Raw genomic sequence first — 26,601 nt, forward strand, 5'->3', positions numbered from 1 at the left:
TTTATAGTGTTTACAAGTGAGTCACATTGCATGATGCCCAGCAAGCGTTGAATGCACTACAATACTGCTATGAAACTAATAACTTTGCCTGGGGGCCAGCAGGGTTCTGTGATAAATAGGTGTAAAGTCCAATATCTATGGAAGTGTTTTTAGCAAGACCTTGCCTTTATTTTTGTTCTGCACTGTTGCCCGTTGAACTGATCAGGATGGTTGCTCAGTTTGAGTAAATCTTTGCCAACTTTTGTTATGTTACTCGCATTTGAGTGTGGAAAAAAAAGCAAATTCATTTAGAATCAAAAATTAAATAGACAGTTGATCAAAGTACAATACAGAAGAGTACAAAAACATAGTTGTGCAGAATAAATTAGATAAAAATTGTAAGATTGTGAAGTTGGGTGGGCTAAAGTAAATTATATAATCAACCCTATAGGGTAGAGCATAGTGATATGCAGTATTGTAGAGCAGAAAAAGCTGCAATAGAGTAAAACAAATGAGAGGGGAAGTAGTGGCCAAACATGCCTGTAGTCCTGATTCAGGAGGGAGACTCCTGATTATTTTATAGCCAAAAAACACCTAATTTTAACACTCTCCAGCCTGAAATTGCCTTTTCTTCATGGTATGTCAATGGTGATTACTTTGGGGTCTATTGGGATGGCAGTCTGAAAATCACTCCGACCGCCATGGTAGCGGGAAAACACCGCCCGCTAGGACCGCGGCATAACCGCCTGTCCAATTAGTATGCTCCACAGTCGAAATCTGACCACGGCGGTCAGATCGCTGCATTTAACATTGCGGCGCTTGCTGCTGCCAGCAGCACCACCCCAATGTCCTATAAACCATATCCCGCATATCCCTGCACTGCGTGGCAGGCACTGCACAGTGCCTGCCACCTGGTACAGGGACACCCAGTGCACCCACACCCCTCAAAACACATTGGGGGCCCGCAATGGGCCCCCGGAGACAGGCTGCCGCGGAAAGGCTGGCCACCGCCGGCATCATAATCATGCAGGCAGAGCCTGGCCCTGCACCTGCCCCATTTTAGCGGGCCTGCTACGCCCGTCAGGCAAGCGCATGGACTGCTACCAGCGGAAAAGTTGCAGGCGGAAAATCTCACTGCCGCGATTGTCACTGCCATGCTAATGTGACGGCGGTTTTCTGGGGTGCGATCATGGGTGGATGACTGCTGCCGGCCCGGCGGTTGCCACTGCCGGACTGGCGGAGGTCATCCGACTACCATCCTAATAGACCCCAAAGTCCCCCAATTTTATTTTCAAAATGTCCTTCTTTCTTGTTTTAAAATGTTGGCACGTATGATAGTGGTAGTGGTAGTGTAGAGCATAATGGAGTAGAGTAGAACTGGCTGCTGTAGTGTGTAGTATATTTAGGTTAACTTTAGCAGGGTAGACTAGTCAAATACAATGCAATTGAATTGAATGGAGACACGCTTGAGCATTGAAGGGGTGTTGTGGTTCTGTTTCATATAATAATAGCCAATAACTTTATTCAGTACAGTTAGAATAACAGCTGCAATTCTTAGAGGCATGCATGACGGACAGGGAGAGGCATACTCACCGGCAGCAGGAGGACCCTCACTTCCTGGACAGAAGCACTAAGCAGGGATTGGTCAGTAGAACAATAGTTGGAGAGGACGTATGTCACGAACTGTATACCGGTATTGTTAGTGGTCGCTGGTACAAAAATCCGCGTGAGGTTGCACAAAAGGATTTTGAGGATCTCTGGTAAAGTATTTTGACTTGAGATCTGAAATAAAGCCCAGTATAAAAAGAATTACAAGCATCAATTAAATACAGTTGCTGCTGGCATGGATCGGGGCGGAGAGGGAGGGGGTAAGGAAAAGAAAATTACATCTACCTCCTCACCGAGTCTCTCCTCATTGTCCCTCAGCTCTGACCAGAACAGGGAGCACCCAGGCTTCCCTAAGCCAATCACAACTCTGCAATGCAGGGGTGTGAGTGGTCTGAGTGCTGTGGTTTAGCACTCAGTTGGGAACTGGGAGCCTGGGAATGTACTCCACCCAGGCTGTAGTGCAGCCTGGGAGGAGAACATGCAAAGTGCGCATGACTGTTTGGCCAGCCCAAGGGGGCCAGCCAAACAGTCATGCGCACTTACAGAGTGCCCACCACTCTTCCCCCTGCTCCTCTGTCAGCAGAGCAGCCCTTCCCCACCTGCAAAGCTGCAACAGCAGGAAAAAAGAAAATGCTAATAAAATCGAGTTATTATCATTTTATTTTTCCTTTATTTACACTGGAGAAAAGCAGTAGGGCGACACTCCTCCGCCTAAGCGGAGGAGCCACCACTGATCAAATATAAAGCTAGGAAAACAAGGGAATGCAGGGTTTTTGGAGTTTAAATACTAGCAATCCTAACTGAAGAACGTGCAAATGACACTGAATTATTCCACAACTGCAGAAAAAGTAGAAGCGTACTTTTCAATTTGTGACATAATGCACAATGTACTGGCTAAATGTCAGTGTTATACATTCTTATAACTAATCTGGAAACATGCTGAGGCCCCCCAAAAGGTCATCTGGTAACAAAATTACAGTATAAAACAATCATTTAACCCCAGAACAGGTTTTACAGAAAACGAGGTACTGCCGCTTTCTTGTCAGTCAGCTCCAGCATATGCAGACGCAGTGCAGACCACATACACAAAAACATATGCACAACTGCACTGTAAGCTTCCTTCATTCACTGAGCAAGTACTGCATGAATGCAATCATTGCAAGCTTCCCAACACTTAGACAATAGGTTCATACAAACCCTGCTTGCTCCTAAAGAAGATGTATGGCGCAGGCAAATGGAGTACCAATTTTCTTTACTCACAGAAATTAGACAATGTACACTGAGCAAAAGTGCAAGCTTCCTCACCTACAGTACAGGTGTAGGTATGCATAGCACAAGCTTTCTTAAAACAAACAGAACATGCAGTGCCAGCTTTAGGGTGGTGCAACCAGTGCCACCTCACCTGGTGCCAAGCTTGGGGGGGGGGGGCTGCCATTTGCACACTGATTGGAGGGGAGGACAGAGCAGACAGGCCAGGAACTACAGGTGTAGCCTGCAGAGATATTTATATGCCCAGCATATATCAGAGGATAACAATAATAACATAACTTTCTTGGTTAAAGTACATGCTGGAGAGATCAATGTTTTGTCTATTTACAGTTTTCATGGATCATAATGTAGCACAGAGGGTTAATGTGCCTGCTGCAAAACACAATGTGTAACACGTAGACTGTAGATTTGTATTTCATATAGATAGTTCAGTGGGTGACTGATTTTGTCACAGAGATCGGTGCTTATTTTAAGCTGGTGTTTTCCGGTGCTCTGCACTGGCACTTAATTGTCAACACCGGGACTTATGACAGTCTCCCATATGGTGGTGCTGCATATCTAATTCAGAAATGAGGACAACAAAAGTTGTTTATTTGTTCAAAATACAGTAAAAATGACTAATACCTGCCGCCCACACCATTCTTATGGGATTGGGGGGGGGGGGGGGGGGGAGGCGAATAGTCTGGATTTTCACACTTGTAGGAGTGTGATGGTTAGTAGTTATCTTAGTACTGTCATTGGCAGTGCTGGCAGGGGCAATAGGTTTCTCAAGCTGCAGTTGCCTCCCGACGAGGGATGTACCTTTACCCCAACCACTGTGTTACATTTTACATCCTGAGTTTGTATTTCTCCAGATCAAACACACTTAAAATATCATGACTACCAGTGAGTATGACATGCAACTCCTGCACTTTGTAGCACTCGATGTCCTCTGTAACAATGACAACACATTGATTTTCAAACTTCTATGTTCCACTGTCTGTGTGTATAATATTAGAAGTGATGTAACCCCCTACATAAGTTCTATAAAAGAAATGATATGGGAGAGAGGGGCTATGGAGAGATGAGTGGCACCTTTGGAGGCTGGTAGTGAGGGAATCCGAAGAGAAGGGGTAATTGGGAGTGGGGCAACAAAGATTCTTACACCATGTGCCACCAAAGACAGTCTCGAGAACAAGCTATATAGAGGTAGCAATAGTACTAGAATGTCTCAGAGATGCATTATATACAGGACAGGAAGCTATAACTGTGCCCACTTTTCCTTCTCACACAGAACAGATACAGCACCGCTGGAGCAATGCATTGTTTGTGCACGCACTACCCAGGCACAGCCTAGACAGCAGCAAGGAAAGCTTCTCACACAGTAATAGACACGCACAACAGGCACAGCAGGAAACATAGAGACGTAGTGACGCAAATGGTACCTATCCGCACATAGAACAGGTGGAGAATGAGCAGCAGAAAATACGCTGCCCTTTGCTATGAAGCAGAATGTTTGCATTTGATGCAATCTGAAGTCTTTGCTCGTTTTCCCAGTTGTACGAGTTTACCAACACAATCCATGGAATATCTTCCATTCATTGGCATTCTTACGAACGACTCCCTTTTGGGGTATTTGTCCCACTCAATTCTACACAAACAGGTCAAAGGAGAAATAGTAAAGTGGCAACACACAGTTGGAAAGTGCGACGGCGATCTCTGGCATTACAAGGTACCTGTTCGCATCTGAACAACATTTGGTTTCAGGGGCTCATTCCACAATATCAATGAAAACAGCATGAAGCAAGCGTGTGTGAGACTGCGCGCATGCCAGGAAGCACGCTTGTGTGAGACTGCGCGCATGCCAGGAAGCAAGCTTGTGTGAGACTGCGCGCATGCTTGAGATGTACCTGTCCAAGGTCCAGCGTTGCGCCACTGTCGGTCCCACTGCCGGTGTCTCTCTTCACACGAGATGAACTGGAGCCTGGGCAGATAAGACAAAATAGATGACTGACACACCACAGACATCCCTTCTCATGTTAGAGCAGCGGACATGGCTTTTGGAGCTTAGTTTAAAAAACATACTGAGTTGAGGCTGGTTGCCTTTTTTCACACATACGTTGGCCTATTGAGGAGGCAATCCACTCCTTGATGATACCATTCCACTCCAGGATCAGTAAGATTTTTCCTCCCCAGCACTGTCTGTTGGTTTGACAAAATATGTGAGCTTAGGAGGCAGCTCACCAGCCGGAGGTACTAACAATTTGCAGGTGCCACCGGTCCAGGTAAGAGTGGTGGGGAAGTGGGGTGGGGCAAGGGGTGGGAGTCAACACATGACGGGATAGGAAAAATAAAATAAATAAATAATAAAACCACTTACCTTGCACTCGCCACATCGCCGGCACGGCGATGAAGCGAATTCAAGATAAGTTGTTTTATTTATTTATTTATTATATTGACCCTATTCCATCATCTGTCGGCTTGCCCCATCCCGCTGCTCTTGCCTGCACCGGACGTGCCTGATGATTTTTCACAACCTAAATGCAGTGGTAAAGATTGAAGCATGGCTGAGTCTGACAAGGAGGACTGAGTGAGACCCACAGTACACTTTGGTTGGACCGGGGATTATGCTGGTGGGCTTATCTACAAGCCCCTTGTGCCGAGGAGGCGCGTCACTTTTAATATGGGAAAAAGTGATGCACCCGCGGCACAAGGGGCTTGTAATAGGCCCCTGGGTCTTTAGAGCAGACTACTTTTTGTGAATTGGCACTCTGGCATGACATGCACTCTTGTCGGTTGAGGGTTTAGTACATGCAAATCATTTTGCTCCTCCAGTTGCTCAGTCCATGCGGATAATGAGAAGAGATTAGTTGTTTCTCTACAACTTCCCCTTTTTAAAGCAAACAGCTCCTATTCAGGCAGTGTATGAGGCAACAGGAGATTAATCGTTTGGCTAACTAGTTGGAACATGCCAACCATGCACGTGTGACTTTGTTCTGCCTTCCACCAACTCCCTTCTGGCAGCCCGCGGTGCTCTTATCTGTCCACAATGTATTTTCTATTTTCTGGAGTACAATATTTAAAAAACAAAACCTCACGTTGGCAACCAAAACCTTTGTAGCGGATTTCTCTTTATCTTTCTGTCCAGGGATGTGTACACTCTGCGGCATCCAGTCATAGACTCCACCTCAAGATAAACTCCAAACCTGCAGCCAGCCTCCCACCTGATTCCACCATTCAACATATCTAGAATATTGCTCAGATTCTTAGCTCTGTTTCACACCTCAAGTCAATACTGCTCCTTGTGCCTGCTTTTGCCATCTAAGGGTACAGCAAAATGTTGTGCCTTTCCTTGCTTTTCAATTTTGGGAGCTTCATGGGCTTCTCATGGAAATGTGGTAATAGTCTGTACCCAATCCACCCCCGGATGGCGTGAGTGGATTTTTGTAACAAAAACAGGACCAATGCCTATGGTATGTATCATACCACTTTTTCTATCACTTTAGGCAGAGCAATAGTATGGACCCCGTAAGGACCTAAGTCTGAGCTTGCATAAGACTCTTTCTAACAGATGAAGTACAAGTCCTTTAGTCACTATTCAGTCCAGGAAAAAGGACTCCATCGTAGCTATAGAGCTCGTACTGCAACGTATGAGAAGCATCTTATACATCAGATCAATTTATGAGGTCCTTTTTTGAGGTTTGTAGGGTACACTGCATACTGAACACTGATTGACAACTTCTTATCGGAGACATGGAAAATGAACTCTTTTCTACACTTTTCTTGATCAATCCCTGGCAGCTCACAAATTTATGATTAGGAGCCTGATATAAGAATCCGCGGATGGGTTAAGCCACAAAGAATGTGACGTATATCATCATCATAATACTTTATTCGGGTTATAAGCCCATAAAAGTACACCTTACACTGGACACAATTACAGTAACAATACAGTTAATTCCTTAAAAGTACATTTAGAGTAACACGCCAACAATTATGCATTTGCCGCTGACTATAATGCACTTTTAATACAGCAGATGGAATATCAGGCACATTTGGTACTGAACTCTAAAGTGTGCATTGAACAGTACACAACTGAGGCCCACCATTCAGCAAGTTGAGTTTCCATATAAGATCATGCTTATTGCAACTATCTCAATTAAACTTCTTTCTGTTCCACAGTTCAGACTTGTTTCATTGGGCGACTGATCATTCTCTGTGCAAGCATCTCAACTGAGGAACTAACTTCTCATTCCCATTAGAAACATTACCAATAAGGTACACTTCCTCTGTGCTATAAAACACAGTTCCTCCAAGCAATTGACTACAAATATCTTGAAATCCTTATAATGCCACCTTGCCAAGGGAAGACGTTGGTGCCAAATTCTGCATTTTAATAATTACCTTTACTTAACATGAAACTCCTATGGTTTAGGAGATGGGGAATTGTTTCTTCCATGCATGGCATAGCCTCTGCGCCGAATTCCAATAAAATAGAGCAACACAATGCTTCTGCAAATTGGTAAAGAGTTAGTTGTTACACATGAACTTGTAGACTAAGGATCAATGATATTGGATGCTTGCATAGCACCAAATATTGTGGTAGATATTATGATGCATAATACCGGCCAAGTAGTGGTTGAATCCATGCTGACATCTTCTCAAAAGAACAAAATACCCACTGGCATGCATGAAGTATTGAGTAGTTTGTAATGCCAGCTGTCTTTAAGTTTACACTTTGTGAGTAGACCACTTCAACCAATTTTCACACTATGGAGTCAGTTCACAAGGACAGTAGTAAATCTATAGTCATAGTGTAACAAACAGATGTAGATTTACTACTTTTTCTTGTTCACAAACATTGTCAGTAGTAAATCTAGAGAGCTGTGACAGGCGTAGTTTTCTAGTCGTACTCCTACCAATGTCTTGTAACATTTTTAAGAGTTGCTGTTTCCCTAGTGTTTAATTATACATGTAATACAATTATGTACCGGGGAATAGAAGCCCTTCTGTGTAAAGAGCATTTTACAAATATTTTTAAGTACACAGAAGAAACATTTTCCATTTGGAGAAACCCCTTCTTGACACCCCCGCGAAGCCTGGGGTTGTTCCGTTCACACCTTCGAGGGGAATGTACTCTATCTCTTTGCTGCAGAAAATCCCAAACATTTCCAGGGTAGGAAAGGGTCAGATTGGAGGTGGTGAATGCCAAGCATATGAGTTTGTGGCCATTCACAATCTTCTAAGGGAGTGACATCTTGATTCACTCACTCCTAACCCCCTTGCCTGGAGTGCACTAATGAGTAATGGCATTGTAGCTACCCAGTAGTAAATACATTTTTGTTGGCTTGGCATCACTTTATGAATGCTTGATATGCATAAATGGAGCCATTTTTAGTCGTAAACATAGGGTTGAGGACAAAAATACATTTAGAATCTGGTTCACACCCCCCATGTGCCAAATAATCTACTGAAATGTACACAGTTGATGACATGTGGCAATAGAGAATCCTGCATCTTTGGTGACTTGCCTGGCTATGCACATCAGCCATCATTGGGATTGGCCTTTTAATTCCGAAGAGTTCAGTAAAAGCAGTTATCATACCCAACAGAATTATAAGATCTACAGGACTACTCTGAATCTCTTTCACATAGAGCTCCGAAATCTCTGTGTGGAAATCCAGGGAGAAATGAGTCACAGTTGGAATCCGACCTGGAATGACTGCTCTCCAATGGTAATTTCTCATTTCTTAGGGGACCCTTAGGGCTCCATTTATACTTGGTTGCATTTCCCCCAACCCTGGAATTACCATCCATGCTGCATTCAAAGTTCTGCCACCTTGAGTAGGTCATCAAAGGCAGATAACCCACAGAAGATAAGACCAAGAATGACATGAGTACATACCTGGCAACGCCTTCTGGTCCACCTCTTGCTCAGGTGGTCTCGGTGACGGATCACCACCTCCACCATCATCTGTCTGTGTGTCTGCCGTATTCTGATGGAGGGTGTTCCACGGATGATCCAGCATCCTTAAAAGAAAAAAATAGACCAGTAAGCATCTCAATGATATTTATCTATTCAGAAGCTGTAAAAACACAAAAGGTTGTGTCAGCGATGATTCGTGGTGACGGGGGGGAGGAGGGGGTCGGCTTCCTTTTGATGATGTGGCTTTTGAGAGGGAAGAAGCTCTCTCTGGAATGCACTGTGCAAAATGTCATGATGACTATAACTAGAATGCCCTCTAGTAACCCAAACCTTTCACATACTAGAATAACTTGTACATTTTATGTAATTCTCGCTTTCGTATTGGCTCAGCATCTATTTTTAAACGTTTGTTTTGTGACAAATGAAGGCAAGGCCAACACCCTGAGCAGAACAAGTCTTTATGGAGGCCACAGTACTTTCTATGCCAGTAAAATTCATAATTGCTGGTTATTCTTGCAGTACTTGTCGCTGGGCTAGAATTAGTCACCTATAAACATCATAAGAATTGCCCAATGGCAGATGCATCTGCACATTTTGAAACAACTGGTTTGGTTGTGCCAAAGACAACTGGAAAAATGCAACTCCTGCCTCAGAGATTAAAGCATAGATGCAGGAAAGGATGCCTTGACTATCCTCCATGTGCTGCTCTCAGCACACACACTATCCTGATGTTACCCACAACCTCATCTAAATGACACTACTACAGCCACACCTCTAGGTTTCTTCAGTCCATGTACTTCTTTTTAGGTTGAGCCTACGAGACAGAATTAGCTGTTTAATTGCGAAACACTTTTCATGGGCTTAACAAGAACATACAACAGCTCATCCATTGTTTACCAATGGTTGGCTTTACTGTCACCCTCATTTGCCTGCTCCTCACTGGTGTTCCAGCTAGTAAATTCTGTGTTTGACCATTCCATGGAGCATAGCCTTTTTACCATCTCTTTGATTGACTTGCTTCTGTGGGTCCACTACTTGCTTTTAGGAAACAAATTTCGTGTTATTTGCTTGAGTTTTCCAGCTATGTCCGCATGTGCTTTTCTCCCCGTACAAGACACTTTTCATCGCATGCCGATGAGCTTCTCTCCCCCAACCACACTCATGTTGTGATCTCTTGCTTCTTTGAGCCAACATTGCTCTCTTTCACTTATGTTGCTCCTCCCCACCTGCTCCCTCAACCCAGTCATCTTTTTTTTAATAAAAAACAATATTTATGCACTTTTATACTACATTTTAAAACAGAGATTTTGCACTCCTTTTTTGTATTCACCAATTCATCTCAGATTGATCAATGAAAAGGAAGATACCCCTGTCATTTTGTAGACATGCGCATGCGTGTTGGACGCAGGAGCATGCCTACAAAATGATGCAGCAGTTAAGCTAATGCACTGGTTTAAATAGCCATGACACAAAGATTCTGAAATGCATGACTAAAAACGATTATGAAAGTTGTCTAACAATGAGATACACATTACAGCTTAATATACACACATTAGATCTATAAATAAAAATATATAGGGCCTAATTTAGAGAATAGTGGAAGGTATATGCCGTCAAAATGCGCCAGATATTTTGTCCGCCGCATTACAAGTGTATTAAATGCTATGGCACTTGTTATAATGCAGGTGGGATATCTATCATGTTTTTCGGTGGAGTAAACGGTCTCCATTAAACTTTAAATCAGGCCAATAATTATCTTAACTTGAATTGATTGCGCCGATCTCCCATCAATAATACATTCCAGTCCGCCGCGGTCCGTTCAGGTAACAGCGTGGGGCAGTGGGGCCGGATAGGGGAGATTCTGACAAATGATGCAGAGGGAACATTTAGGGCCCGATTCACAGAACTAACTTCAGACAAAATCCTAAACTTACTACCATTTTCGTATTCACAGAAGGCACTTACTCATTTTGGTATTCACAGAAGACACTTACTCATTTCGGTATTCACAGACGTTAGGAGTCCTAACTTTAGGACTCCTAAATGCCTTCTGTGAATACCAAAAGTCTTAAAATTTTGATTTTTCTCAGTTTAGTAGTAGTAAAGTTAGGACTCCTGACTTTACTACTACTAAATTGAGAAAAAACCTTTTTGTGTTGAGATTTAAAAAGTAGTAAAACAATCACTTAAATAACTTTCCTTCTGAGTTTGAAGTGAATTTACTATCAAGGAATTGCGTAAGGGTTTCAAAACTACCCCCTGAATTCTGTGATGAAAATAGTTTCCCAGGAGTCGTGGAACAATCCTTTTCAGAATTCCAAGTTACTGATATGCTTTTCAAGTAGGCATGTATGAAGGGGAACATCCTTTATGACGCGGATGTTACCCCGCAGTACCATTACAACGCGTATTTTAGAACGCAAGTCGTAACCACGACTTGCGCTGGAGGGCGCTAAAGGACAAGGAATAGTAGATTTACTATTCCAACACCTTCCCTACTGTACGTAGGCTGGTGTTGGAATAGTAAATTAAACTATTCCTAAGTCCGCATCCCTACAGCGCAAGTCGCGGTAACGACTTGCGTTGTAAAATACGCGTTGTAACGGTACCCGTGGTAAAACCACGTGTCGTAACAACGTACATCCATGTATGAATATTCGCTTTCCCGTGGTCTGCACATCCCTTGCAAGGTGCCTTAGTTGTGAAGTTTTGGGAAATGAAGGCATAAGAAATTCTCTCCAGACCACAACCACACGTGGTATGTAGACAAATCTTAAGGGAAAGAAGTGCACATTTTTATTTATGTAAATCAGCAAATTGAAAATTGGATCTGAGTTTCAACAGTGATTAGATGTTATTGACACATTTGCTGTGGTTGCCATTTTGTGTAACGCAGAGCACTTTATAAAAAAAATTATATGACATTATGTAGTTAGTGTGACGTGAGCACATACACTGGGTGCCTCTAAAAGGGTCTGAATCAGGAAACAATTTACAAATTTGTAGGCACCCTTCCGAACTTAGCCTGGCACAATACATACCCAGCACCCTAGAAACATCCACATACTTTGTAACCCTTTAAAGAACATCTCTTAAAAAGGGTGTTACCGGCCTCCCCCCGGCCCCGTCCCTGGGCATGACCAGGTTGATAGGGCCCAGTGGCTTGTCCACGGGGGGGGTTGCGGGGCACCTGGACGGCCGTTGCAGGGTTAGGCCTGGAGGGAGCGCGGGAGTGGGGCGGCGAGTAGAGCAGTTATGGTTCGGTGATTGTTAGGTGTGTAGGAGCTATGGCTCTGGCTCAACGGGCATTGTCTTGCGGTGGTTAATTTTCATATGGTGTGTTTATTTCGAAATTTGCACATATTGAATTGATGCATATTTTACTTTCCGGGCCGAGGTGAGAGCGTTTGTTGCTAGTCGGCGGTTTAGCCACGGATGTATCGGAGGCTCGGGCACTGGGCGAGGACTGGTGGTGAGAGCGGGTTTCAACGTGAGCACGGGGCTGTTGTTCTGTGGCTTGGGCGCCGTTTCCGGTGGCCATCTTGCCTGCCTGCCTCGTGTGCTTGCACCGGGGGTTTCGGGGTAAGCACGGGGCTGCGCTGTTTTGCGGGTTTTGGGCGCCGTGCGTGTGGCCGTCTTGCCTGCCTGCCTCGCTTGCGCAGTTTGCATGGTGGGGCGCAGAGTAAGCATTGAAGAGCGCGGCCCCCCCCTTTGCTGCTACAAATCTGTGCTTTGCGTGCCCGGGGTCCCGTGGCCACCATGGGGCGTATGGGGCTTTGTTTGCTTGTGCTTATGGGTGTAGTTGGGCTGTGGTGACCGGTGCCACAGAGCGGTGTCGAACGTGTGGATAGTTCTGCGTGACTGCTCTTCCTGTAACATTCATTAGCGTGCGCCTGCCGGCCTTGCTGGTCGAGCGTCGGGTATTCCCTCGTCGGGTTTTGCGGTGAGTGTTAGTCGAGGGTCCTGTGTCCAGTTTGCGGTAAGGGTTGGTCTGAGGGTCGTGTTTTCAGCTTGCGGGCGTTGCGTTGGGGGGGCACAGAGCGGGAGGAAGCGAGGAGCGCGAATGGCGGTTTGAGTCTGTCGATTGTTCACTTTGAACAAGAAATACCGGAAGTGCTCACGCGGAGGCTGAGAGATGTTCTTATAAGTCGAGCCTGATTCCGAAATGTGGATGAGCTGTGTGAAAAAGTCTGGGATAGTTCAAGAACACTAGCCAAATGGGTTAGAAATGTAGTTTGCTGGTGCCTCGCCTTGCGGTGAATGCAGGTGTTCGTGAGCACGCGTGCGGGCGTTTTGATTGTAGAGGGGCACAGAGCGGTAGGGACAAAGAGCGGAAGTTTTAGATATGTTTGTCATCTCCGATGCCGAGTAGCAGTTTGTGTGGCCTGGGGCGCCGAGGGAGAGCGTGCACGGGATGGATGGTCAGGCCGTGGTCATCAAGGGGCTGCTTGCTGTGGCTCGGGAGGCCCTGCATCTTTGGGACGCCTGGGTCGTGGAAGTGCTTTGCCGTGGCTCGGGAGGCTCTGCATGTTTGGGATGCCTGGGTCGTGGAAGTGCTTTGCCGTGGCTCGGGAGGCTCTGCATATTTGGGATGCCTGGGGCATGGAAGTGCTTTGCCGCGTTGATCTTGTCTCCCGGGTTGGCGGGGTGGACATTTCATCTCCCTAAGGGGATGGGTAGCAGCGTCGCCTTACAACGCATTCGCAACCCCCCTTCCTGCATCAATATGGCCCGATCGGTGTCCTTAGAGGGATCGGTTTGCAAATGATTAGGATACACGGTGAGGATGGTTAGCAGCGGCGCGCACGTTCCTCCTGTACCCGAAGTTTGCTAGGCCGGGCTGTTGGCCCGAGTGCTGCGGGTCATCAACACGACTTTCAGCCGAGTCAGCCAGCCTGCTCGGAAGTTGGTTACTAGAAGCAATTTAATAATGATGTGATATTTATACAGACAGCGCTAACAGGACACCACACAGAGGCCGCACATTATCGGGGCTGCCCAGAAGCTGCAAGTTCTACATGACAAACAGAAATGCACGATTCATATAGGATTCACTGTTATAGCATGTAGGTTCGAGGTTTCTCTAGGTTACCACTGCATTTCGCTGGTATTCGTTTTGAGGATTTCCAGAATGTCGTGGAGCCAGGGGTTAAAACCAAAATACGAGTCGAGCAATGAACATTTTATTATGCCACACTTTGCACCACGATATTTTCTAAATCACGGATAAGATATAGGTTGCGCTAGATGTTATAAAACTCCACAAGTACCTCCATGGGATTGTGCTCTAGGGTGCAACTCTCTTCGTAAAAGTGCATTGAATATGAACACAGCTATAGTACACTACATGTACGTGTCTGTCCCCATGGACACTCAGAGGTTCCTTCCATGTAAGTGGGCAGCGGAATGAAAACCCCCCAGCTCTCGGTAGAAAAGTGGGTGACAGTATAGAAACTTACCTGTTCAATCCATTTAAGTGTTTCCACTTGTAGACTCCATAGCACTCTTTACATAAGTCTATCAGTTAATTTATTCGAATACATTGGGTGTAGGGGTCCCCCCCCCATTTAATCATGGAAACTGACTTTTACATATAGGCACTTTTGTACAGTAGTACTGCTAACAGGGGATCAAGATCGAGCATGTTGGGAAAAATTATAGTAGGCTCCAGCAATAGGGAGGTGGCGGTGCTGGTGAGTTTGTTGTTCAAAGAATTTTGCGTTGCAGGGAGTTGTTTCTGGCTTTTAACGTTGCGAGAATGCTTGTCATGAGCCCAAATGTTGTGATCTAATCACCTGTTGCCATTTCCCTTCATCTAGTCCGTCGCGTTAGGAGGACCAGGAGTCGAGTTTAGCTTCGACAAGCGCGTGGGCATAATCGGCAGCATCAACGGCACAGGGCATTCAGGTGAGATGGGACCGCCTAGGCAAGGCGTGGTGGGGACATCTAGGTAGGAACCTTTTCCTCCAACAGGACAGGACAGAGCCTGGTGCAGTCGTTTAAATGCATTATGTTTTACAGGTTTACAAGATACGTGGGGATTGCGGGCAGTGATCGGGTGGCCATATTCAAGGACGCCAGGTAATATATTTGGCCATAAATGCCATGAGTCGTGGCAGCGGGAACGCGGGTTTCGCATTAGGTAGGACGAGGTCGTGTGGGGATACAGGTGAAGTAACTCGTGCTGTTTTACAGGTCCGGCTCGGTACAGGCTCGGCTTCGGCGCGGGTGGCTCTAGGAGTGCGTGACAGCGGACGTTTCAAGGAACATCAGGTAATCAATCGATTCGGGCACGTCACCGGGTAGTGGCGAGAGGGTTATCACCGAGTCAGAAACATAATTGTTATGCTAAGGAAGGCCCAGGACTTAGTCCCGCCAGGGTTGTAGCCAGATGCTTTAGCGGATTACAGTGCTTGATGTGTACCTTTCACTTGTAGGGTCCAAGGGGCAGGAGCAGCCACGATGAGCTCCCGCGGTGACGCTTTGCCACAGGACGGATTATGGGCAGAATTCTTGGCTGTCGCACAGTCAAAGGGGCCGGCATGGGCACAGGGCTTTATCGAGGCTCGCCGTCTGGAAGAGGCGGGCGGACAAGGTTCAGGCGACAACACACCGGGCACGTCAGGAGAGGGAATGCGTCGGTCAACCCGCAAAAGGAAAGCCACAAGGAAGGACTTTCCAGTCGCACCGCCACGTAGGGTTGAGGCGGCATCACCAGCGATCCCTGTGGAGGTGGTGGTCAACACAACAAACACGGCAGTGGTACCCACGGCGGTGCCTGTGGCGGAGCTGAATGACTTGTCCCAACTGGGTAAGACAATGGAGGACATGATGGGTTTAATGGCCATGTTCCAGAAGCGCTTAGACTCCATAACTGTGGCTCATGAGAAATTGGCTCCTCTTTTAGGGGCGGTACCTTCTGATCCAGTGGGCCAGGTATGGGCTCAGGCAGGGCCGCTGCCGTTAGGGGGGCTGTCGTCAGGGGTCATACCGTCGCCCGCCTGTCGGGGTGCCAACTCACAGGCGGTACAGGATGCAGTACCAGCCAGTCAACAGGGCACTGTCGACAGCGCATCACAGGCGGGGCCCAACACTTTTTCGGCCGCTCCGCAGATTATTAATGCGATCAATTCACAAAGTGTATCGGCCGTTACGCAGCAGATCAGTGCGGCTGCGGTTCAGCCGAGCATGGGTCACGTGTTTCCTCTGACTGGAGCCCCACAAATTGTTAATGCAGTTAACTCACAGAATGTGTCAGCAGGGAATCAGCTGAGTGTGCCCCCCAGTGTCCATCAGAGTGGACCCCCTGGTACACCGGTAATTATCCCCCAGGCAGCGCCCCTGCCTGGCACTGCTTCAGGATTGCATACTATTGGTGGGGTACTGGCCACAGAAGGGGTAGCAGGTGTTGGTTCATGTTCAGGGGGGGCTTTGGGTGGGGCGGCTCCTGGCCCAGCGGTTGCGGGGGCAGGGGGCGGGGCTGCTCCGAGTCCGGCAGGTGGGGCTCAGCCAACAGGTATGGGGAAACCAGGGTCCAAAAATAAAGGTGGTTGTTCATTGGCGAGGCAAGTGCCGCAGGCGGCAAAGGAGGGCATATGGAGAAGGGAATACATAGACATCCTGACCTTGCTCATGCACGAACACTCGGGGGCTGACACGAGAAGGATGGGTAAGAAGGAGGAGGATAAGGTCAAGTTTCAGCGGTGGCCAGATAAGACCATCGAGAATTGGACAGAGGCGTTCAATATCTTGGCGGCCATAATAGTACAGAAGGACCCGGGTCAAAGCGAGGCTTTAATGGAGTATGCCAATTCTATCCAGCAAGGGGCAAGAGAATCTGGGGGGATGGGATGGTTTTACTACGATCAGGAGTTCAGGAAGTCCATGGCCAGCTGCCCTGATATGGGTTGGGACCACACCGACATACAGTTATGGTTCAAGCATATGTGCAGGACGGGTAATGGGAAGAAGGAGACATCGCACAGGTCACAAGGTGAGGGCCAGGAGGCCAAGCGTTGGGACCAGGATAGGAAGTGGGAACAGTACCCGAGGCGGTCCTTTCAGCAGCCCTTTCGGGGGGGTCGAGGGAGGGGCTATGGAGCAGGACCAAGGCATTTCAATTCGGGGACTTGTAGGCTGTTCAACAATGGCGCTTGCACATGGGGGAGGGCATGTAAGTTCGCACACGAGTGCAGCAAGTGTGGGTCCCAACACGCGGCAATCTCTTACACCACAGTCCAGAACCCAGCCACCAACACAGCAATGGGTTCAGACGGGGTCAGACAATGAGGTTATCCATGGGCAGACAGGTACTTTAGGTAGTGATGAATTAGATTCTGAACGTGAGGTGGTGATTGCAGGTGAAGACTTGGCTTCTAGATGTGATTTGGTAATCCCCCAGCTGGGTGAGGGGATGGCGCATTGCAAGGGTCCTTCCCCCATAAGACTGCTGAACTTGCTGCCGTTGCTTAGGGTATACCCGCTTAAAAAGGAGCGCGAGCTACTGAATGAGGGTTTCATTGATGGTTTCAGGATTCCATACAAGGGCCCCTTGGGCCACAGGGATGCGCTGAACTTGAGATCAGCTAGGGACCTACCCCAAGTTGTTACCCAGAAAATACAGAAGGAGGTTGAATTGGGGCGGGTGGCCGGGCCATATCCTTCCCCACCCCTCCCGAATTTTCTAGTTTCCCCGTTAGGTGTTGTCCCAAAGAAGCAGCAGGGTTCGTTCAGACTGATCCACCATCTGTCGTACCCGGAGGGCAATTCAGTTAACCACTGGCTGGATGAAGGGGCATGTTCGGTCTCTTATTGCTCTCTAGACATGGCCATCGATTTGATCAGGAGGACAGGCAGGGGAGCTTGGTTGGCAAAAGCAGATATAGAGTCAGCATTTCGCCTCTTGCCGGTCCATCCAGACAGTCAACATCTGCTGGGTTTCAGTTGGGGAGGGGCGCTGTACTTTGACCGTTGCATGCCAATGGGTTGCGCGGTGTCGTGCGCCTTTTTTGAGACTTTCAGCTCTTTTCTGCAGTGGGCACTCACGCACAGGTATGGTATTTCACAAGTCACCCACTACCTGGATGACTTCCTCTTTTTTGGCAGAGACGGTTCTCAGGAGTGCGATGAAGCACTGCGAGCTTTTGAGGACTTGTCTGAGCACTTGGGGGTTCCCCTGGCACCAGGGAAGACTGAAGGGCCCGCACAAGTGCTAACATTCCTGGGCGTAGAACTAGACACTGTCAATGGGCAATCCAGGTTACCAGCTGACAAGGTGGGTGACTTGAGGCAAGAGATTGCAGCAATGCTGGGGAAGGGCAGCGCAACACTCTAACGGGTGCAGAGCTTGTTAGGCAAACTGAACTTCGCTGCAAGGGTCATACCAGCGGGCAAGGTGTTCTCACGCAGGTTGGCTAAGGCTACAGCAGGGATTGTAAAAAAACACCACCTAGTTCGCCTGGGGCCCGGATTGAGGGCTGACCTGACCATGTGGGATGAATTTCTGAGTAATTTCAACGGTACAGTTATCTGGAGGGCCCCTTGGGAGAGCAGCCAAGGCATCTGTTTATTTTCTGACGCATCAGGGAGAGTAGGGTTTGGCGTCATATTTCGTGAGAAATGGTGTGCAATGAAATGGCCAGATGCATGGCGTAAGAAAGGGGTGACAGCGAATATCACTGTACTCGAGCTCTTTCCCATTGTGGTGGCTTTGCACCTATGGCCGGCGGAACTGGGCAACAGGAAGGTGGTGTTCTGGTCTGACAACCTTGCTGTGGTTCAGGCGATCAATGGCCTGAGTGCAAACTGCCCGCTGGTCCTTAGCTTACTGAGAGAGTTGGTCAGGGCTGGGTTGCGCCACAACATAGAGTTTAGAGCTAGACATGTGGAGGGTGTCAAAAATGTGGCAGCTGATGCTCTCTCTCGCTTTCAGCTGTCACGTTTCCGGGAGGCATGGCCGCAGGCAAACGAGGAGATGACACCGTTCCCAGCAGTGTACTGGCGACTCCTTCGGTGGGGGAACGCTTAAAGCAGATGGGCCAGCGTTCCTTGGCGCTATCGACAAGGAGGAGATATGCATCCCAGCTGGACACATTCCAAGCAGTGACGAAGTACCTTGGTGCGACGGAGGGTGGCTTGATGGGTCAGGTTGAAGGCTTTGTCGTTTGGGCGAAAGAGTCCGGCAAATCCCATTCTTGGGTGTGCAGCCACCTGGCCGCACTCAGGCATGATACTAAGCTGAATGGTGAAGACGACCCCACGGGGGCATTTAGGATTAGGGCGGCACTGAAAGGCTGGGCGAGGGATGAAATCAGGAGCCCTGACAAGAGAGCCGGGATAGATTTTCCTATCCTGAAATGCATGATAGACACAATGCCTGCGGTGGCCAGTTCGGCCTTTGAGGCCCGCCTGTTTGCAACAGCGTTCTGCCTGGCCTTCTTTGGGGCATTCCGGACCAGTGAGCTGGTGGTTAGATCCAAGAACGACAGGTCGGGGAGAGCACTGGATATGATGGATGTAAATGCCAGGGATTCCCTGATCTTATGGTTGCGCAAATCCAAGACTGATCAGGCTGGGAGGGGAGTAGAGATAACATTGCATGCTTTTGAGGACCCCAGATATTGTCCGGTGTCTTTGGCGCTGGAATATCTGAGAATTAGACCACTGCTGGCGGGACCTTTTTTGATACACGCAGATGGCACGCCTTTAACTAAGTTCCAATTTGAAAAGGTAATGGAGAAAGTGCTGGCAAAGGCGGGGTTGGCAGCAGCTGGGGATGGCAAAAAAAATTTTTCCAGCCATTCGTTCAGAATTGGGGCAGCCACAGCTGCATACAAGGCGGGCCTGGGGGAAGAAGGGGTCAAAAGAGTGGGGAGATGGTCATCAGCATGTTATCAAAGATATGTACGCCCATGATGCAATGCAAGGCAATGCCGAGCTGTCATTTTCCTATTTTACATGTATTGGTGCCATTGAATTCTGGTGTGTTTTTGTTTATGGTTTGCAGTGAAGCTTAGAATAAAAGCGTTATACCAAATGTGTCTTTTCTTTCAGTCGGCGTCTGCGTGTGGGTGATGGGGCATTCGTATGTCTCCAGACTCGAGCGATGGGCTGCATTCAGGAAATGGGAATTGGCCTTTCCAAAGACACGGATAGTATGGATGGGCTCACCTGGAATGAAGTGGGATCAGCTGCAGCGTAGACTGGCGCAGGGAGTGGCAGCCGTGGGGGGACCTCCCAACATTTTAGTAGTACATCTGGGCGGTAACGACCTGGTTACAAGGGGGAGGCGAGCCTTAGTGGATACAATGCAGCGGGAATTCACGGCAATAGCGAACGATTTGGGAACAACGGAATTGGTATGGTCAGAGATTGTCCCACGCAGGACATGGAGAGGAGCGCGGTCACCGCAGGCCATCGAGCAGAGCAGGAGAAGGGTGAACAGGGCCATGCAGAAATTCACCGAAAAAAGGGGGATGGGTTTTATTAGGCATTCATTAATACAGGACAGGGCCGTGGGTTACTATGAAAGGGATGGGGTTCACTTGTCTGAGACGGGGATGGATGTGTTTCTCCTTGACTTACAGGAAACTTTGGCGGCAGCAGGCTGTGTTTGAGATACGGGTGCTAGGTCTAAGTAAGGTGCTAGGTGGTGGGGGACTCTGTCATCGGCGGAGGCCTCATCCAGAGCTGTGGCGGAGTACAGGGCGATCTGGAAGCAGATGGACAGTAAGGGTACCTCTGCGGCAGAAGGAGACAGCAATACCTCTGCCTGGCACAGTAGGGGTGCCCGAGCCAAAAATCTGGAGCCGAGGGGGTTCCAGGAAGCAACGTCGGCGCCCCGTTAGTCCTTCGGGCGGTCGGGGGGCCTAAACCGACCGGGGGTGTGCCTCATCGCTCCGCCCCGACAGGGGGGGCGGGAGTAAACGAGATAACCATTAAAGGTATTGCACCGTCAAGAGCATCGACTTACCGTGCAAATTGGCTAATTAGGCAGGCGGGTCAGCGAGGGGCTGCCGTCTTGGATCGCCTGTAAGATGACCCACCTATCTGCTGTAGTTGCAAATAAACCTGCACCACCGTTTTCCCACAAGCATGTCTCATGAGTCTTCTTGGTGTGAATGTAGTGGGTACAAGTGGAGCGAGTGATGGCGGTGTGGGCACTATGCCGCTGGCCGCGCGACACGAAGGGGAGGTAACGCGAGACAGCGTCTTAGTGACACATGCCTCGCGAGCAGAGCGTCACCAGCGCGACAGGCAGGGCGCCGTCCCCTTCCGTATAGGTGACCAATGCAGGCGCGGCATTTAGGTGGTAGGCGGGCCTAGGGCCTTTATCTAGGCCAGCCCGGTTCAACACTTCCTCTTTCCGCCGCACGTTGGATGGACTACTCTGCGCTGTTCCCGCCCTGGCCCAGACCCAGCGGCAGAGCAGTAGGTTGGTGTGAACAATTGATGGTCTTTTTTGTGTTGCAGGCGGAGTCACAGGGCGATCTGGAAGCAGATGGACAGTAAGGGTACCTCTGCGGCAGAAGGAGACAGCAATACCTCTGCCTGGCACAGTAGGGGTGCCCGAGCCAAAAATCTGGAGCCGAGGGGGTTCCAGGAAGCAACGTCGGCGCCCCGTTAGTCCTTCGGGCGGTCGGGGGGCCTAAACCGACCGGGGGTGTGCCTCATCGCTCCGCCCCGACAGGGTGGGCGGGAGTAAACGAGATAACCATTAAAGGTATTGCACCGTCAAGAGCATCGACTTACCGTGCAAATTGGCTAATTAGGCAGGCGGGTCAGCGAGGGGCTGCCGTCTTGGATCGCCTGTAAGATGACCCACCTATCTGCTGTAGTTGCAAATAAACCTGCACCACCGTTTTCCCACAAGCATGTCTCATGAGTCTTCTTGGTGTGAATGTAGTGGGTACAAGTGGAGCGAGTGATGGCGGTGTGGGCACTAAGCCTGGCACGATACATACCCAGCACCCTAGAAACATCCACATACTTTGTAACCCTTTAAAGAACATCTCTTAAAAAGGGTGTTTAGAGCAATATTCTGCAATGTCCTAATGGCTGCATGCCATGCTCAGAAGGCACTGCAGAGATGGGTACTGAGGCCTCTCCTGCAGTGTTCTCTCTGGAGGGGCTGTGTGCCTGGAGGTACAGATGCCACTGACATTGTGTGCACTGCATGTCTGCAGAATCTTCAACGGAAATGCTGCAGGTCCGAACATTTTGACTTTTGTGACAATTTGTGACACATATGACCTTGCTTAACACAGAAAGGATTCTGCAGACAAACTCCACAGAAACGGATTGGGCCTCGTTCCAAAGTGCAGGGAAATACTAGGAGGCAATTCCGACTTGGGAAATAGTGCTAGTGTCAGGTGTGGCTTTTCTCTCCCTATTATGAGTCCAACGGTTTAGCGAGTGGAATAATGCAATGGTACTGGACGTTTTGTCCTTTTTTGAGACTGGCGGTTTTCAATTGCACAAGTTTCACCAGGTAGTTACTGGCAAAATCTGTGCTGAAGACTATCGCTCTGTGACTGCGACTTGTATGAAGGACTTTGGCTCAAAATCCCTTATAGTTAAGAGTAGGCATTATCGATCACCTTGGGATGAAGACCATGGAGTTATTTTACTGTGCAATGGAACTGTAAATGGAAAAGCACCCGAAGTGTTAACTCGCACAGACATTTTACGCACATAGGCGCTGGAAGTATGGGCGCAGTAGGGGGTGTTGTTGCACAACCAAAATAACCATGCTGGAGTTTAAAAGCTGAATGTGCAATAAACTTGCCTTTAAATGCTGTTCTTATTTTGCCACGTTTGCTGTGCAACCAGCGGCAGTGGTGAAATGTCATTTTATGTTTTCTGACAAATAGCTGCTTATTATTTTAACATGGATATTGGTGTTCACTTTTCTTTCTCTGATTGTAAAGTGAGATGATTTTGCAAAGTGAACTATCTGATAATCTGGCTGGGGAGCAGGGAGTATGAAAGGAAAGTCTGTAGGATGTTAGTTTTTTGCTAACACACAACAAAATGTGAATACCTGTAAATAAGCTGTACAAATATTTCAAAACATCAGCAATTAGAAAAACACAAATAAAGCACATTTTCTTGTAATTCTATATTGTGATGGAAACAAAGATTTTAATAGGATCAAAACAAATCAAGGCACTTTACTTGGTCCTGTGGAAATAATAGTTATATTGGATGAAAGCAGATTTGCACACATTATCATTCGTGCGCCGTAGAGTTTCATCACTAAAACTGCATGTCGGTGCAAACTTTGGGGCCATTTCAATGGAAAATGTGCTGTCCGTAAATGACACCGTGCTACTACACCAAGCTTCAGTAATATAGTTGCAACAGTGTACTCCACGATGCAGTAGTGGTTACTGGAGGGGATGTGGCCTAACTGCCAACTTGGGAGCTGGGGAACCAAGTTTGAGTCTCTTCACCGGATCAACTTCCTGTGATTCTGGGAAAATCAATGAAATGAATGTGTCCTTGTGTAATGTAACTGGTGCTCATGCAAAGCACTTCCATACTTTCGGGTTGAGTTTGCGCTATATAAAACTGCAACAACATAAAAAAAAACCACACCTTTATCTCGCCTGCTGAATGGGCATGGCTTCTTTGCTGTACTTGTTCTCTGTGAAATGCTTGGATTTTTGGCACTTCCTATGACTTCAGTGATGTAACACTGAGAGCAGCACCCCACGCGGAAAAATGTTCTTGTACCACTGCTTTTACGTACATTGTCCAGCAAGGAAGCATGTCACAAATATACAAGTAATGTGAATCGCAATCCCCAGGACCTGTTTTACTTGCCTGGATGATATTAGCGGGCATAAATCTTGTTACTTGGAGAGAAATCAGTACTTGAGTAAAGGAAATGGGAAATGTCACAACTTTTGAGAGGGATGTTAACAAGCAACTTCGACGATTGAAAATAAACACACACCCATGTCGATAAAAATCTTTCTCAAGTAATCTAGACAAGTAATCTGATTAACTGTGGTTGGGTTGTTTCCAGAATTGTGCAACACTTGCCCTGCAGGCATTATCTTTTCTGGTGCCTCTTGGAAGACACTGCCGACTTCTAGTAATTGCCTCATTCTTGCCAAGCAGTGTGTGCCATCATGATTCAGTTGGGGCAGGCGGGGAGTGGTGCAGTGGAGTTTCATTTCAAGGTTTGCAGCTCATACCAATGCGCTCTCTGCTCAAGCTTCCTAAACCACTGATACTGTTGGAAGCAAGTGGCTTTACGTGGCCTCTATCTTCAAAATTTGCTTTTTATATGTGTCCATCCATCTTTACCCAGACACATAATTATTGGCACATGACACCCGACTACCAGACCAATAACTAGCTTGCGTTTTGCCTACTACACAACTACTTAGGGCAAGTTTATGAATAGGTGGGATAATTCTACGCCCAATTGCAACAGGCTGATTTTACTACACCAGGATTTCATTTTCTGGGTAAATCTGTATGAGGCTTGGGCTGCCAGATCTTCCCATCCTGGCCTGCTGCTCCACCTATTCCCTCCTGTGTCACGAGGGGACAGTAGCGGTTTGTGGAGGCAGTTCCGTGGGGCGGTGAGGCGGGCGGGGGAGGGGCAGGGTGGGGGCTAGTATGCACCGGAATATGGATGAACAGAGGTAAGTAAACATTTAAATAAATTAAACAAATTCCGTTACGCGCGCTTTCTTTGCAGCTGGGTATCTGTTGTTTAACACTGCAGGAAGCTGGCATCACATCTCCCTTCCAGCCAGCTAAATAAGCATTTAAAACAGCAATTTAAAAATGAAAAAACACACAATCTCCACATGATTAACAGAAAGAAATTCATTGTTTCTTTTTTGCCACTGTTAACCACCAATAGTTTGCAACTTACTGCTTTTGATATACGTTTGATACCACATCAGTTTCATGCCATAGTAAAACAGGCTAGCCACCTGACATAACCACATGTTTTCTGGGGGCATTAACAAACCAATCGAACGTCTCACTTGTATTTTTGATAATTAAACATTTCAACCAATGAAAACTACAGATTTTTATCCATGTTGTGTTGTGGTGCTACAAAGCCATTGCAGGATTTAGGTGACCTGCAGACTACTCCTCCTTGGGGCTCCGTAATTTACTATCCTGTCACTACAACCCTTCACTGTCTTTAAAGGAAGATGATTATACCCATTACAATGTACACATTTTTCCTTTTTCTTCTTTACATGTGCCCAGTGATTAATTTGAGCTGGTGGTCTCACCCTCACTCGTTTCTTGGGGACTGACATTTATTTTTCCTCATCTCCTATTGAGATTTATTGAGGAAAAAGAGATTCTGCTTGAAACTCAGTCAGGTTTTAGATCAGGCTTCAGCACTGAGACCGCCCTCATTGAGGTGGCTGAGTCGATTAGGTGGTCCTTAGATTCAGGAGCATCAGCTATGCTGGTGCTCCTGGATCTATCAGCCGCGTTTGACACGGTGGATCACGGTAGATTGCTGCTACGGCTGGAGGACATAGGTTTGGAAGACAAGGCACTGAGTTGGCTCCACTCCTATCTTACAGATCGTTCCCAGAAAGTAGCCTTGGGCACCTTCTCCTCTAAACCTAAACGCCTCTGGTGTGGCGTCCCTCAGGGGTCGGCACTCAGCCCTTTACTTTTTAATGTTTTTTTAGCCCCACTCTTTACCCTGATTGCAAAATGGGGGGTCAAAGCGATTTCGTATGCAGACGATACGCAATTAGTCTTCCCCTTTTCTGATGTGTCGGAGGCAGCTTTTAGTAAAATGAGGGGCTGCCTTCGAGATGTGGCCAGTTGGATGAATGCCAACAAATTAAAACTGAATGCAGGCAAAACTGAGGTCGTCTTCGTTGGCAAACACGCTCACCCCCCCTCGGACCTGTGGTGGCCTCCTGAAATGGGTCCACCTCCCTTACCTAGCACCTATGCGAAGAATTTGGGAGTAAGTTGGGACGAGAGTCTCTCTTTTTCTTCACATATACAGCAGGTCACAACTGGGTGTCTTTACAAACTAAGGAACCTCTGTAAGTTTCTTTCTCTTTTGCCAGAAGACTGTCGCAAAATGGTAGTCCATGCAACAGTTACATCCAGATTGGACTATGCGAACAGCCTTTATCTTGGCCTACCTAAATACTTGGTTCAACACCTCCAGATCGTGCAGAATGCGGCTGCGAGACTGATAAAACACATCCCTTTCAGACAGCATGTCTCTCCGCATCTGCGCGAACTGCATTGGCTCCCAGTGGCTAGCAGAATCAAATTTAAAGCTCTAACTCTGGCGTTTAGAGCACTAAAAGGGACCTGTCCTAATTACTTAAAACTTAGACTCCCCCAATACCATCAGGAGAGGTGCCTGCGATCCAACTCCCTGCTTCAGCTACTCGTCCCACGAGCCAGAAAAGCTAGACTTGGTGGCAGGTCCTTTTCTGCTGGCACGGCGAAACTCTGGAACGCCCTGCCTTCCACTATTCAATCTGCCACAATAGAATCTAGCTTTAAGAAGCAACTAAAGACCTGGCTCTTTATGCAGAAAATCTAAGCACTCTCCCCCCTCTCGCTCTGCCTAAAACTGCTCATTTAGCGCCGGGACACCTCCTCGCGAGGTAGCTGTTCGCGCTCTACAAATATCAGTATTACTATTATTATTATTATTATTATTATTATTGACCGCGAGCAAGAGAGAGAGAAACACACCAACTGGAAAGAAGAAGGAAGAGAAAGACGGGAAAACAGGCATAAAAGGAGAAAGCAGAGACAGGCAAGAGTGCAAATTGTTATTTTGCTGCATCTTTTTGTCTCTGCATCCAGATTTA

General features: G+C 47.5%; 1 protein-coding gene across 1 annotated transcript in view; it reads right to left on the reverse strand.

Annotated features, from left to right (window-relative positions):
- Nucleotides 1–26,601, reverse strand: part of LOC147730764 (uncharacterized) — a 625,137-nt gene that overhangs the window by 413,518 nt on the left and 185,018 nt on the right. Inside the window, exons 4-6 of the mRNA XM_086955578.1 lie at nt 8,741–8,865; nt 4,746–4,819; nt 1,573–1,761 (exon numbers count right to left, since the gene is read on the reverse strand). Of these exons, the coding sequence (XP_086811704.1) occupies nt 1,573–1,761; nt 4,746–4,819; nt 8,741–8,865 (388 nt within the window). The remainder of the gene's footprint in view (nt 1–1,572; nt 1,762–4,745; nt 4,820–8,740; nt 8,866–26,601) is intronic.

This window comes from Lissotriton vulgaris, chromosome 2_1 (genome assembly GCF_964263255.1).
Source record: "Lissotriton vulgaris chromosome 2_1, aLisVul1.2, whole genome shotgun sequence".
In the NCBI taxonomy this organism is placed as follows: Eukaryota; Metazoa; Chordata; class Amphibia; order Caudata; family Salamandridae; genus Lissotriton; species Lissotriton vulgaris.